The sequence below is a fragment of the Cryptomeria japonica genome, chromosome 8 (genome assembly GCF_030272615.1).
Source record: "Cryptomeria japonica chromosome 8, Sugi_1.0, whole genome shotgun sequence".
NCBI lineage: Eukaryota > Viridiplantae > Streptophyta > Pinopsida > Cupressales > Cupressaceae > Cryptomeria > Cryptomeria japonica.
In genome coordinates this window covers 479,375,594-479,388,616 of record NC_081412.1, presented here as the reverse complement: position 1 = coordinate 479,388,616, position 13,023 = coordinate 479,375,594, and the positions used below count along the sequence as shown (strand labels likewise).

The window sequence follows — 13,023 nt, the reverse complement described above, 5'->3', positions numbered from 1 at the left end:
CAAATTTTATCAATCGGACTCAGAACAGGCTTGGGAGCAAAACTGTCAAAAATTACAGGTCGGGGAAAAAATTCTGATCTGCAACTTAGGAGTCAAAATTTGCACATCAGACTTTAAAGTCCGGTCTGCAAGGATAAAACATCTTTACTTGCATATTAGACTTTAATGTCCGATGTGCGAATTGGGGGAAGTCATCGGCACATCGGACTTTAAAGTCCGATGTGCAAGGTAGGAAAAATCATTAGCACATCGCACTTTAAAGTCCGATGTGCGGATGTAAATCATTTGAAAGACTAGCACATCGGACTTTAAAGTCCGATGTGTTGGGGAAGGGCAATCAATTGACATGTCGGGTTTTAAAGCCCAACATGTCAATCAGATAATCTCCTCTTGCATATCGGACTTTAAAGTCCAATATGTGAGGTTTACCCTCCTTCATATCAGGATTTAAAGTCCGATATGCAGAGAGTTATCTCTGTATATCAGCCTGCATGTCGAGTTTTAAAGCCCAACTTGTAGGCGAGGGGAGAGGGGGGAACGTATAATGGATCAAAGGGAAATCGGACAATAAAATCTAATTGCCCTCAACCCGAAGAGAAGGTTTAAGAGAAATCGGATTTCAATGTTCGATTGCCCTCCGACAACAAAAAAAAAAATGAGTGCCCTCGACAACAGAAAAATGAATGCCCTCGAAAGGAAAAGAAAAACTATAAAACAAACAAAACCCTACCTGAATCCACGCGGCTGAAGAAAATCAAGTGACTGGCGATGAATCAAAGTCAAATTCACGAGCAGAGGAGAAAACTCAAAACAAAATGAAGAAATAACCTCAAATGATTAATAAATAAACCTCAAAATTAGCAATAAATGCGATCATTAATGGTTAATTGTGTGGTGCATGTCGGAATTTAAAGTCCATCATGCAAGACTAACCTCTTGCAAGTTGGACTTTAAAGTCCGACATGCACGCCATGAAAAACAACATGCAGTTGGGACTTTAAAGTCCGACTTGCAGGTTTAAGGACCTTGCAGGTTGGACTTTAAAGTCCGATCTGCAGGGGAAAATCAAACCTTTGCACATCGGACTTTAAAGTCCGATGTGCAATTCCCTTTGAAAAGAAGGAACCCTGTAGGTCAAATTTTAAAGTCTAACCTATAGGGAAAACTGCAAATCTTAAAAACTTAAAAACAATAAAAATGAAAAGCAAAAAGCTAAATGAGATAACCGACGGAGTTGATCAAGCTCTCTCGGAGATTGTAAGGTATGAAATAGACCAGTTTCATAGGGTTGCCTCATGATTTTGGCCGTGCTAAAATTGATGACAACACTGTATATGTAAAAATATCAAATGATTATAAGTGTATGTCCATACACAAATATGGCATAAACACCAACTCAAACAAAATGTATGTCTATATATGTGAATGTATGTCCATATACAAAATATGCATTCCAACTAGATATGTAAGCATCCCAAAACTATCTATAACATCCTAAGCTGTTGATGGATCATCAAAATCGATCCTCTTCGTCGCACTGCTCGGCTCTGAAGGATCTTGCACAAGAAAAAACAAACCACGATTAAGATTAGTTATATTATATAACTCACATTTGAAAAGTTAACATAAAAATGAACTATAATTGAACTATTATTGTTTACCTCATCTCCACGTTTTCTCTTCGGCTTTGCATGACTCTTGATGTATGTCTTCGGTAGAGGAGGTATGTTTTCAATATTTTCATACACAACCTACATATGTTCACAAACATGACATTGATACAAGTTAGCATATAATTGTCACTGATAATAACAAATTATATCTACTAAACACAAAATAAAATAAACACACATGTACTAGAGGCATCTCTTCTTCTTCATCTTCAAGTATACTGGGTGTAGTCAACAAGGATGTGAAGCCAAGAATTCTCTGTACATATACACAACAAGTATATGAAACTATCAATCTATGTCTAGACGTGTATAATCACTATAAGTTATTTAAACTATTAATTCAATCATATTTGCATTCAATTACCTTTCCCTTATCTCCAACTGCACTACCAGATCCTAAATTACACAGCCTCGCAATCGTGCTGCTTGTACCCTACAAGAGTAAAATAAGATATACATGCAAGTTGATACATAATCTAATTAATACCAATATAAATGATGAGCATGTATGTACAATAAAATACAAACGATTAGGTGCAATAATATATGTACCATCAAGCTATCAAGGCCAAATGAAATGGTTGTCAAGGTGCTCTCCTGGATCTGTGTCAACTCCTCCTTGGTCATCAACTGTTAAATAGACCATGTAAATAAAAATTAGTACTTAATATTATCTAGATTATAAATATTCATTTAAAATATAGAATGACCTGTGAAAATACAAATCTTACCACTACATCATCAATGTATGATGAAGGTGCCTCCTCGCCTCTAGCATGCGGGGACTCCTTAGGGTATCCTCCAGTTTGTGTCATAACATTTGGTGCATCATGCATCTCATGCACCTCATAATCTGCATTGTGCGTAGGAGGATCAACAGGCTGTCCAACTGGACCCAAGCATACGTTTTCACTATTATCCCCCACTTTTAACCTAATTGAATGTAAACAATTGAATTTACTTAACAAATTTGAATAGTTTTGTATTTGATTTAAAAAAACCTAGTTTTCATGAAAAAAACCATATTTTCAATGAAAAAACAAATAAACATTAAAAAAATACAAAAATTGAATGAAAATGATTGAAAACAATAAAAATCCTACTTTTTAATGTATTTTTTTAGCAAATTTGGGTCCAATAACTAGATATTGGGTTTAACCGGATATCAAATTCCAAAAAAATCGTGCACTCATGGGTTACAAAAAACTCACTGGTTGTCACAGTCTAATTATATTGTCTTAGAAAATCGGATATCCGATTTTTATACTTAAATTAATTTAAAATAACATTATATTATATAATATATTATTATATTATATAATACGTATTATATAATAATATAATAATATATTATATATATATTATATAATATTATATTATATAATATAATTATATATTATATAATATAATGTATTATATATTATATAATTTATTTTTTAATTTAAAATTACCTATAAAAATCAGATATTCGATTTGCTTAGGTGTTTACCATGCCAAGGTGTACTAACACCCAGGCCAAGCAAAAATTCAACACGAATTTTTGCGTTTTTAGGCGAGTGGAGAAGGCTATTTTTTTTACATCGCCACTTTTTGGCCCCTCATGATCCTGCACTAGCCTAGAGCCTAGTTCCTCAAAATAAGCCTAATAGCTTGAGGAGGATCCAGGAAAGTGAATCAATGGATTCGAGTAGCATTCAACAACAACTTATTGTGGCACTTGAGGATCTTGATCAAGCCCAAGCTAAGGTTCGGCAGATGAAAGCAAATGAGACTGAGGATGCTCAAAATACTCTGGTTGAAACTGTTGATCCTATTGGTGCAACTGAGAAGGATGATGATGCAAAGATGGAGAAGGTGGAGCTTAAGGCTGAAGTTGAAATTGAAGCCAGAGACACTATGGGGGCAGTGAAGGGCAAGCAAGTTATTGATGATCTAGAATTTATACAAGGTCCAGTCAACCTTGCCTTGATATTCCCCATACAGAAGCTTCAATTAGCATCTTGTGCTCAAGCTAAGGCCACTTAAGATCCTCTAAAGTCTCACATTGAAGATAGTGAGCTTCTTACCCTATCATCCGGTGTTTTGGAAAAACTCATGCCTATATTTCAAAAGAGCACTTTAGACACCCCATCCAAACAATTGAAAAGTTTGATCAATTTAGTGGACACTCACTTTGAATCATTTGATAAATTTGTTGAGGTGAAGGTTCGAAATGAGTTCAATGCCAAAAGGCTCCGAACAATGAAGAGGATGATTGCAGATGATAGAGCTACATTGGACACTTGTGTTAAGAATGTTCATGATGCATTATCAGAAGGAGGAAACATCTACAAATCATGCCTATCTTTGTCAAAATTCACTAAGGATATAGATAAAATTTCTGAGCATGAGGATGAGCTAGCCCAAATATCTCAGTCAGTTGATCCCTTGTCAATTTCTCTAAATAGTCATGAAGATCAAGTTATATCTTTACTTGACAAAATCAAGGGTTTGAGTCATGATAGGGAAAGAATAATTGGCAAGGTTAGTGATCTTCAGAGTCATATTACTCCTAAGTTGGATACTATGCTTAGTGCCTTGATAAATTCTAAGGATGCTCAAGCCACTAGTGATCCTTTAGATCTCAAAGCAATAGAGACATGAGCATATCTATTCAGTGGGCTTATATAATGATTTTAGAATACCTCAAGAAGGGTTGGGATAGCCACTTGGATTCATTGAAGAATACTTATGCAGATGTCTTCAAGTTTTTGTAAGGACTGTGTTTATATATGTATATAGAATTTTGGCTTAAATTTTGGCATTCAGAACCCCATCTTTTCCATTGATATCAAAGGGGGAGTGTAGAAGAGTGAAAAATGTTGTAATAAGCTTAGGGGGAGTCTCTTGGATTTTTGCAATTTCAGACTCTTGGTTGTAGTGTATAGTATTTTGGTTTTAGTTTGACACTTAGTCATTTTTCACTAAGTGTTGCAATCAATGCCAAAGAGGGAGATTGTTGGAAAGAGACACTGCATAAATTATTAAATATTGTCATTGATGGAAACTGATGCCAGAAATCCCATCCACAGTTCATGATTTGTTCATATTGGAAGTGTGATTAAGCTTTGGTGAGGTCCGATGAGATAGAACAAGACATCTGGTAGTATGCAGTAATTTGGTTGGCGTTTCACTTCTATTGAATATTTTGGGTTTCGGATCTGTGGGAAGCTTTATGAAAGTGTTATTTACCTTATTCCTGGTTTGTGGCCTCTAGTGATAATTATTTAGTGAGTTGGAAGGTTTGGTATATAGGTCTTTGGGTAGAACAACGTTCATCAGTACTCTCGTGTGGTTAATCATTGTGCGGATTATGTAAATCGATTTTGGTGGTTTTAATTGTATTTGAGAATGTTTAGCTAGCATGTGGGAAATGTGTGGAAAACTCTTTTTGGTCTACATGATTATTTTGGTTCGGATTTAGCCGACTTGGAGAACACATTTCATTTATGTGTTATGCATTTTTTGGCCGACATGTAGAAGACCTAATTTGATATTGCAAATATATAAGAATGATTGATATTTTCATTTTTTATATCGGTGGTTGTGTGGAAAGATTTTGTGAGCAATCATGTGCAGTTTCAAGTGCACAAGTAAAGGATTTGTGCTCTGGAATACAACAGAACAGAGCAATGTAGCAGAGAAGTGTACTTTGTGCTTAACCGGAACTGTATTTTGGCATTTGTGGATGTTGTTTATCAATTTAAACATTCCAATTATCTTTTATAATCTTTTGTAAGGCAGTGAGCCTTTTGGGGTCGTAGTCCTTATTGTAAATTGAGTAGTGAGCTCTAGGTAGTGTTCCTAAATGCATGTGCATTCCTGTTATGTAATATTTCTATGTTTCTAACATAGTATATTAATATTGTGGGTCTCAATTCCACCATGGTTTTTCCCTTAACTGTGTTTCTAAGTAAAAAACTACTTGTTATGGTGTTGTGGATATTTACCTTATGTGTTTGCATCTTTCTTTTATTGATTTGTATTGGATGGTTGAAGAATGAGATTAATAATGTTACAGATTCTAGAGCACTAACTCACCCCCCCTCTCAGTGTTCCTTGATTCCAACAATTGGTATCAGAGCCTAGTTTCTTGAAAGAAGCCTAATAGCTTGAGGAGGATTTGGGAAAGTGAATCAATGGATTCCGGTAGTATTAAAAAATAACGTATTATGGCACTTGAGGATCTTGATCAAGCCCAAGCTGAAGTCCGATAGATGAAAGAAAATTAGCCCGAGGATGCTCAGAATCCTCCAGTTGACATTGTTGATCCTATTGAGATAATTAAGAAGGATGGTGATGCAGAGATGGAGAAGGTGGAGGTTAAGGTTGAAGTTGAAAATAAAGCAAGAGACACTATAGGGGCAGTGAAGGGAAAGAAAGTTATTGATGATCCAAAATTTATACAAGGTCAAATCAACCTTGCCTCTATGTCCCCCATCTAGAAGCTTCAATTAGCATCTTTGGCTCAAGCTAAGGCTAGTGAAGATCTCCTAAAGACTCACACTGAAGACAATGAGTTGCTAACCCTGACATTCGTTGTTCTGGAAAAACTCATGCCCACATTTCAGAAGAGCACTTCAGAGACCCCATTCAGACAATTGAAAAGTTTGATCAATTTTGTGGATACTCACTTTGAATCATTTGATAAATCTATTGAGGTGAAGGTTCAAAATGAGTTCAATGCCAAAAGGCTCTAGACATTGAAGAGGATGATTGTAGATGATAGAGCTACATTGGACACTAGTGTTAATAATGTTCAGGATGCATTATCAGAAGGAGGAAACATCTACAAATCATGCCTATCTCTGTCAAAACTCACTAAGGGTATAGAGAAAAAGTCTAAGGAGCATGAGGATGAGCTAGCCCAGATATCTATGTCAGTTGATCCCTTGTTAGTTTCTTTGAATAGTGATGAAGATCAAGGAATATATTTACTTGACAAAATCAAGGGTTTGATTCATGACAAGGAAAGAATAATTGGCAAGGTTAGTGATCTTCGAAGTCATATTACTCCTAAGTGAGATACTATGCTTAGTGCCTTGACAAATGTTAAGGATTCCCAGGCTAGTGATGATCCTTCAGATCTCAAAGCAACAGAGACACAAGCATATATGTTCAGTGGCCTTATAACGATTTTAGAATGCCTCAAGAAGGGTTGGGATAGCCACTTGGATTCATTGAAGAATACTTATGCAAATGTCTTCAAGTTTTAGTAAGTAAGGATTGTGTGTACATATGTATATAGAATTTTGGCTTAAATTTGACATCTGGAACCCCATCTTTGCCATTGTTGTCAAAGGGGGAGTGTAGAAGAGTGAAAAATGTTGTAATAAGCTTAGGGGGAGTCTCTTGGAGTTTTGCAATTTTGGACTCTTGGTTGCAGTGTATAGTATTTTGGTTTTAGTCCAACACAATAATTTTTCACTAAGTGTTGCCATCAATGCCAAAGGGGGAGATTGTTGGCAAGAGACACTACATAGATGATTAGATGTTGTCATTGATGGATACTAATGTCAAAAATCCCATCTACAGTTCATGATCTGGGGTAAAAGCACAAAAGTGTGTCATGTTTCAGGCCAACTTATCAGTACAACTAAATTTAAGTAATTCTAACTAAAAATTAATTTTAGTCAAACATATGGTCTATAGAGATTAATTATAGCTATCTTTTATATGGGCCACAACTTTTCCAATTGGAATTGTCTACTAAATCTATATTTTATACCACTTTGGGTCTAATTACCATTTATTTTTATATTTTTTGAAAAACTCAATGTTCAAACAACTCCTACTCTTATAAATAATATATTTTTTGAAATATAAAAATACCCTTTTATAGATCTATAAGTGAATTTTCCAAAATATATATCTTTAATATTTTAATTATTTTTCATATTTTATATTTCATTTTTATTGAAAGTAGGTCATTAGCACTAAAATATAAGGTTTATTATCTTGTAACAAAAAAATAATAGAATTTATTTAAATTTTTTGAAAAAAATAAAAGCACTAGAGAAGAGAGTATATGTCAAGATGGTATAATTCATTTCTAATTTGGATAAATAATTAAGAAAAAGGGTGACACCAAATGGAAAGAGTTATATTTCAGTAAACGCAACTTTTCAAATTTATTGAAAAATATATATACACAATAAATAATTAGAAATATATTTTTGCACTAAAGTTTCAAGTTATCAATATACACAAAAAAATTGAAGAAAAAAAGGTAAAATTTACTATATAAAGTGTGACGCTTCGTGTAACTTCAATTTCAGCATTTTTATCAGCAACTAAGTTATAGTGTTTGTTTTTTAAGTATATTCAAATAATTTTTTTTAATTTAAAATAAAATTACAAACATAAAATACCAAAAAATATACATTTTATTAGTTTACATCATTTCAAAATTCAAAACATATATTTTACTTTCTATTGATTCAATTTAAAAAGTTGAATTAGCATTGGCCATTTCCTTTATCAAAGTGTGACACAACTTTGTGCTTTTACCCATTGTTCATACCGTAAGTGTGATTGAGATTTCATGAGGTCCATTGAGATAGAATAGGACATTCGGTAGTATGTAGTAATTTGGTTGGCGTTTCACTTGTATTGAATATTTTGGGTTACGGATCTGTGGGAAGCTTTATGGAAGTGTTATTTACCTTATTCCTGGTTTGTGGCCTTTGGTGATAATTCTTGAATGAGTTGGAAGGTCCGGTATATAGGTTTTTGGGTAGAACAACATTCATTAGCAGTCTCGTGTGGTTAATCATTGTGCGGATTATGTGGATCGATTTTTGTGGTTGTAATTGTGTTTGAGAATGTTTAGCCAACATGTGGGAAGTGTGTTGAAAAGTTTTTTTGGTCTGCATGATTATTTTGGTTTGGATTTAGCTGACTTGGAGAACACGTTTCATTTGTGTGTTATGTGTTTTTGGGCCGACATGTAGAAGACCTAATTTGATGTTGTGGATATATAAGAACGATTGATATTGTCATTTTTGATATCAGTGGTTGTGTGGAAAGCATTTGTGAGCGATTATGCGTAGTTTCACGTGCACAAGTAAAGCATTTGTGCTTTGAAATACAACAAAATGGTAGAACAGAGTAGTATAGCAGAGAAGTGTACTTTGTGCTTAACCGGAACTATATATTGGCATTTGTAGATGTTGTTTATCAGTTCAAACATTCCAATTATCTTTTGTAATATTTTTTAAGGTAGTGAACCTTCCGGGGTTGTAGCCCTTATTGTAAATTGAGTAGTGAGCTCTAGGTAGTGTGCTTGAATGCATTTGCATTCCCCTTATATATTATTTCTATACTTATTATAGAGTATATTAATATTGTGGGTCTCAATCCCACCATGGTTTTTCCCTTAACCGGGTTTCCACGTAAAAATCCTGGTGTTATGGTGTTGTGGATATTTTCCTTATGTGTTTGCATCTTTATTTTGTTGATTTGTATTAGATGGTTGAAGAATCAGATTAATAATGTTAAGGATTACAAAACACTGATTCATCCCCCCCTCTCAGTGCTCCTTGATTCCAATAGCAAAAGTATTTTTAGAGGGTTGAATGTCCAAACTAGAGTTTAATTGTAAATCAATCTACTCGAAGGTGTGGATAACCCTTTCTGGTAAATCATCGATCTTGTCCCCCTTAATGCCTCCTACATTTTTTTGAACTTCAGAAGCCAACTCAGAAACCTTATTCCCATCTAAGCTTCCCATCTCAAAAGATCCATGTTTTGGCATATCAAGAACAAAGCTTGAATCGAAAAGAACATTTTGATATGAAGACTGTAGAGAAGCTTCTCTATTCAAAAGAGGTTTCTCAATATTAGGAGATGACACCAAAGGAGGCATATTCTTAGGAACTGGAGGGGCGTCAACATTTAAAGAGACTGATTTAGATCTCACCACCGGAGGATCACTTCTCGAGTTGCGGGGGGAGGCATATCTCCATTTATAGGAATATCCTAATATTTATCAAGGGACATTTTTTGTAGATAGAGATCCCACTTTGAACATGAAGAAGCCTTATTTTTAAAGTGAAGAAACAAATCTGCATCAAGAACAATATCAATTTGTTTGAAATAAGCTAAATCCTTAACAATAGATTGACGCCAAGTCTCATTCTTAGAACAAATGTTCAAAGATTGAGGTAAATATTTCCCCAATTCAACCAAAACACTGATTTTAACCAAAAAAAACCATCCATGAAAAAACCATCAAACATCAAATAAGATCTAAAAGAATTCTTGGAGCCTGAAGAATCGTTGGATCCAAAAATTCAAAGGGTAAATTGGGAAGGGAAAACCATATTGGCATTCATTCCAATAAATTTTGTGAAGGGGAAAATAGGACACCATGGAAAAACGAAGACCAAATTATGTTTAAACCAATAAAAGATATGTTCTAAAACCCTAGCTTTTGCCTTCTCAGAATAAAAAATAAGAACAATATTGTTGGAGGATAGCACCTGACAAAATAGAGAACCAACCTAATTTGACTGGATTTGCTGATGAAGATGTGACAAGGAGATTGACTCTCCCCAGATCTGAAAAATAATTATGTAGGTTTGTAAATCTCAAGCCTTGAGGACCAACAACTCCCCCTCTATGTTGATTAATGGAATCGAAACCCAAACTTGAGGTGGGATCTCTTTCTCAATTCCATTTTGAAGAAAATTAGGGTTAATATATTTACCCTCGTCGCCTTTGGGATCCAAAGATTCACATTGAAAATTCTCCCTTGGAATCCAAATTTTCCCCCGACCTCCCATTCCATATAGATCAAGATCTATTGGACTTTGAAGTATGCTTCCTCTTCTGCCTTCTTCTATAAGAGAAACCGGAGGAGCCACAAAACCCTTGAATTTAAAACAAGGACCATTAAAATCACAATCTTTATGCCATGAAGAAACTGCTTCCGAAGCTCAATCCACCAAAACGCCAATTCATCAAAACACACTGAGGTATATGATCAATATCGAAAGGATTGATAGGTGGGGGAGGATCTGTCACTGCAATATCACCCCACCTATCCTGTCTGCGAGAACCGTAAAAAATCGCCATTACATTGGTTTTTTATATTTCATCCTATAAAAGTTAACTATTAGTTATATCTTTCTTCTTTAATTTGTTTTCATGAGTCAATGTGGACAATCTATATTTTTTCTTAATTTAAAAAATGAGGGGTAAACGCTTTTGATTTCGAAGCTATGAATCGGTGAGGTCACAAACAAGGGACCTCATCCCAAATATAATAAATCAACAATAACATCCCAATAGGGCTTGAACCTTGATGACAAGAACAACACTACAACTTAACCATGCCAACATCGACTTCAACAATAAGAACTTTATAAATAAATGATTTTATTTTTTTTTGTATTTTTATTTCTATTTTATTTTACATGTAGAAACAAGTGGCAAAAAAATTAAATCTAAATTTCATGCTTTTAAATCTTATTTGTAAGTTTTGAGACTTGATATAATTCTTTGTACTAAATATTTTGATGTTTCTTCTAATAGTCATTTGGAACTTGAAGCATAGTTATTGAATAAGATGTTGGATAAACCCACATTTGTTTTAAAAAAATTAAGCAAAAATCCATATACTTGCATTTATAGAAATATCAGCTTTATTCAAATATGGCATCTATTTGATTTTGGATGTGGAATGCCAGTGTGCTAGAGAGATGATAGTGCCTCAAATCCACAAGCTATTCATTATATGCCAAAATTAGTGGGGAAAGCTTGATTGAAATCATCTCCTTAAACTATTAATGTGTGAGTCATCCTTCATGATTCAAGCAAACATTAGAAATATCAAAAGGTCTATGAACATTGTTGCACCACAAAACTTCAAATAACCTATATTGGTACTACTTTTTTTTGTGATTTAATGTATATGGGAGTGATCTCGTTCATAGCACTTGTACCAATCATATATATACATATAATTATATTTACACCATATTAATAAAATAGAACTTGTAAATTAGTTTTGTGAATACATCAGGTTTAGTTTAACATCATTTAATGACATAAAATCATAATAAATTGATTATATATATAAAAATAGCAAGATGAAATGAGGAACAACATATAAAACATAATATTTTTGAGAACTTATTAAAATCTTAGTTTTTTCACAAACATAGAAAAATCGCAAGTTGGAAACACCCTTTATTTATTTTCATTAGATTCAATCACCAAATAATTATTGAAAATCCTTGAATATTTATGATTAGGTAAAAGTCAGGGTTTTTCAAAGGGTCCCAACTGTTAAACACAATGTACCACTGAGAGGGGGGTGAATCAATGGTTCCAACAATCTTTTCCTTGTTAAACCAAGCTTTGAGTACTGGTTAACAACCTAAACACTAAGCAATTAAACCAGTAAGATATGAGAGAATATCAAAAGAGGAAAACACACAAATGCATGACCCACAACACTAGATGTATGAGGAAAACCCAATATGGGAAAAACCTCGATGATAAATACTGTTGGAGTATACTACTCCAATCCAGCCTCACAATGAAACAACAGGTTACAATGATTTAGGGCACCAATCCAAGGAGCACCAACCCCTACTGATTTTGGGCACCAACTCAAGGAGCACTAACCCCTGCACCAAGCACCAACTCGGTGTAATATAATGAAATACAAATTTAATGCAATGATAGCACCTAGTTGCAAATGAGTTATGCAACACCTGATCAACTGATGTCTGCATGTTATCAACCTCCTATTCTTCACTGCTTCTTCTACTATCGGTTATTAGATTTCTCTCTCTGATCACTTACCGGTTACTCCCAACCTTTCTTCTCTTTCTCTAAACCTCACACTTCACAGTGTCACACTTGGATGCTTTCCTAGCCATTTACTCCTTACCGGTACGCTTGACTATTAATACTGTAACAGTTTACTGGTTGCTTTGTCTCTGGCGGTTAGAGCCTCACACCGGTTCAACATGCTAACTCCACACTCTTACTCTCTATGAAGGAAATCTTAGACAAATAGTCTCTTTTGTTGCTCAAGTTCTCTTCTCTCTCACAAATCACATCCAACATCAACATATTCAGTCTTGATTTCACATATTTGTATGTTAGGGTTCTTGCCAAAAGCAACATTCAAATAGTGGCATGCTAGGGTTTTCCTCTACCAAATCAATCTATATCCAATTTGATCGAATCTACTTTTTTGGAAAGATGATTTGCATCATGTCAAATAGCACTTCCATATCCTTGCCTTCCAATGAATGTTTTCTATTTTTAGATATCTGCAACATGCTTTCCGGCA

The 13,023-nt window shown here is 34.4% G+C and overlaps 1 protein-coding gene across 4 annotated transcripts; it reads right to left on the bottom strand.

The window, feature by feature from the left end:
* Positions 1–1,396: 1,396 nt before the first annotated feature.
* On the bottom strand, positions 1,397–10,781 carry LOC131043745 (uncharacterized). Of its 4 annotated transcripts, none has more exons than XM_059209479.1 (7): positions 10,217–10,781; positions 2,405–2,606; positions 2,226–2,303; positions 2,038–2,106; positions 1,852–1,929; positions 1,662–1,751; positions 1,397–1,556 (listed from the first exon to the last, which is right to left on the bottom strand). In XM_059209479.1, exons 2-7 carry the CDS (start codon positions 2,507–2,509, stop codon positions 1,485–1,487), a joined length of 492 nt encoding a protein of 163 aa, XP_059065462.1. In that variant the 5' UTR covers positions 2,510–2,606; positions 10,217–10,781; the 3' UTR covers positions 1,397–1,484. The 4 variants fall into 4 exon arrangements, with proteins under 4 accessions (XP_059065462.1, XP_059065465.1, XP_059065464.1 ...); XM_059209482.1 differs by having other exon boundaries at positions 1,397–1,547; XM_059209481.1 differs by having other exon boundaries at positions 2,405–2,562.
* Positions 10,782–13,023: the final 2,242 nt, after the last annotated feature.

Bases quoted from the DNA above. Each gene is read 5' to 3' on its own strand.
- LOC131043745 (XM_059209479.1), bottom strand. From the start codon at position 2,509: ATGCATGATGCACCAAATGTTATGACACAAACTGGAGGATACCCTAAG. The intron at 1,930-2,037 runs GTAATTGAATGC...GTATATGTACAG, and splicing joins CAGTTGGAGATAAGGGAAAG to AGAATTCTTGGCTTCACATC. The intron at 1,557-1,661 runs GTAAACAATAAT...TTCTTGTGCAAG, and splicing joins AGAGAAAACGTGGAGATGAG to ATCCTTCAGAGCCGAGCAGT.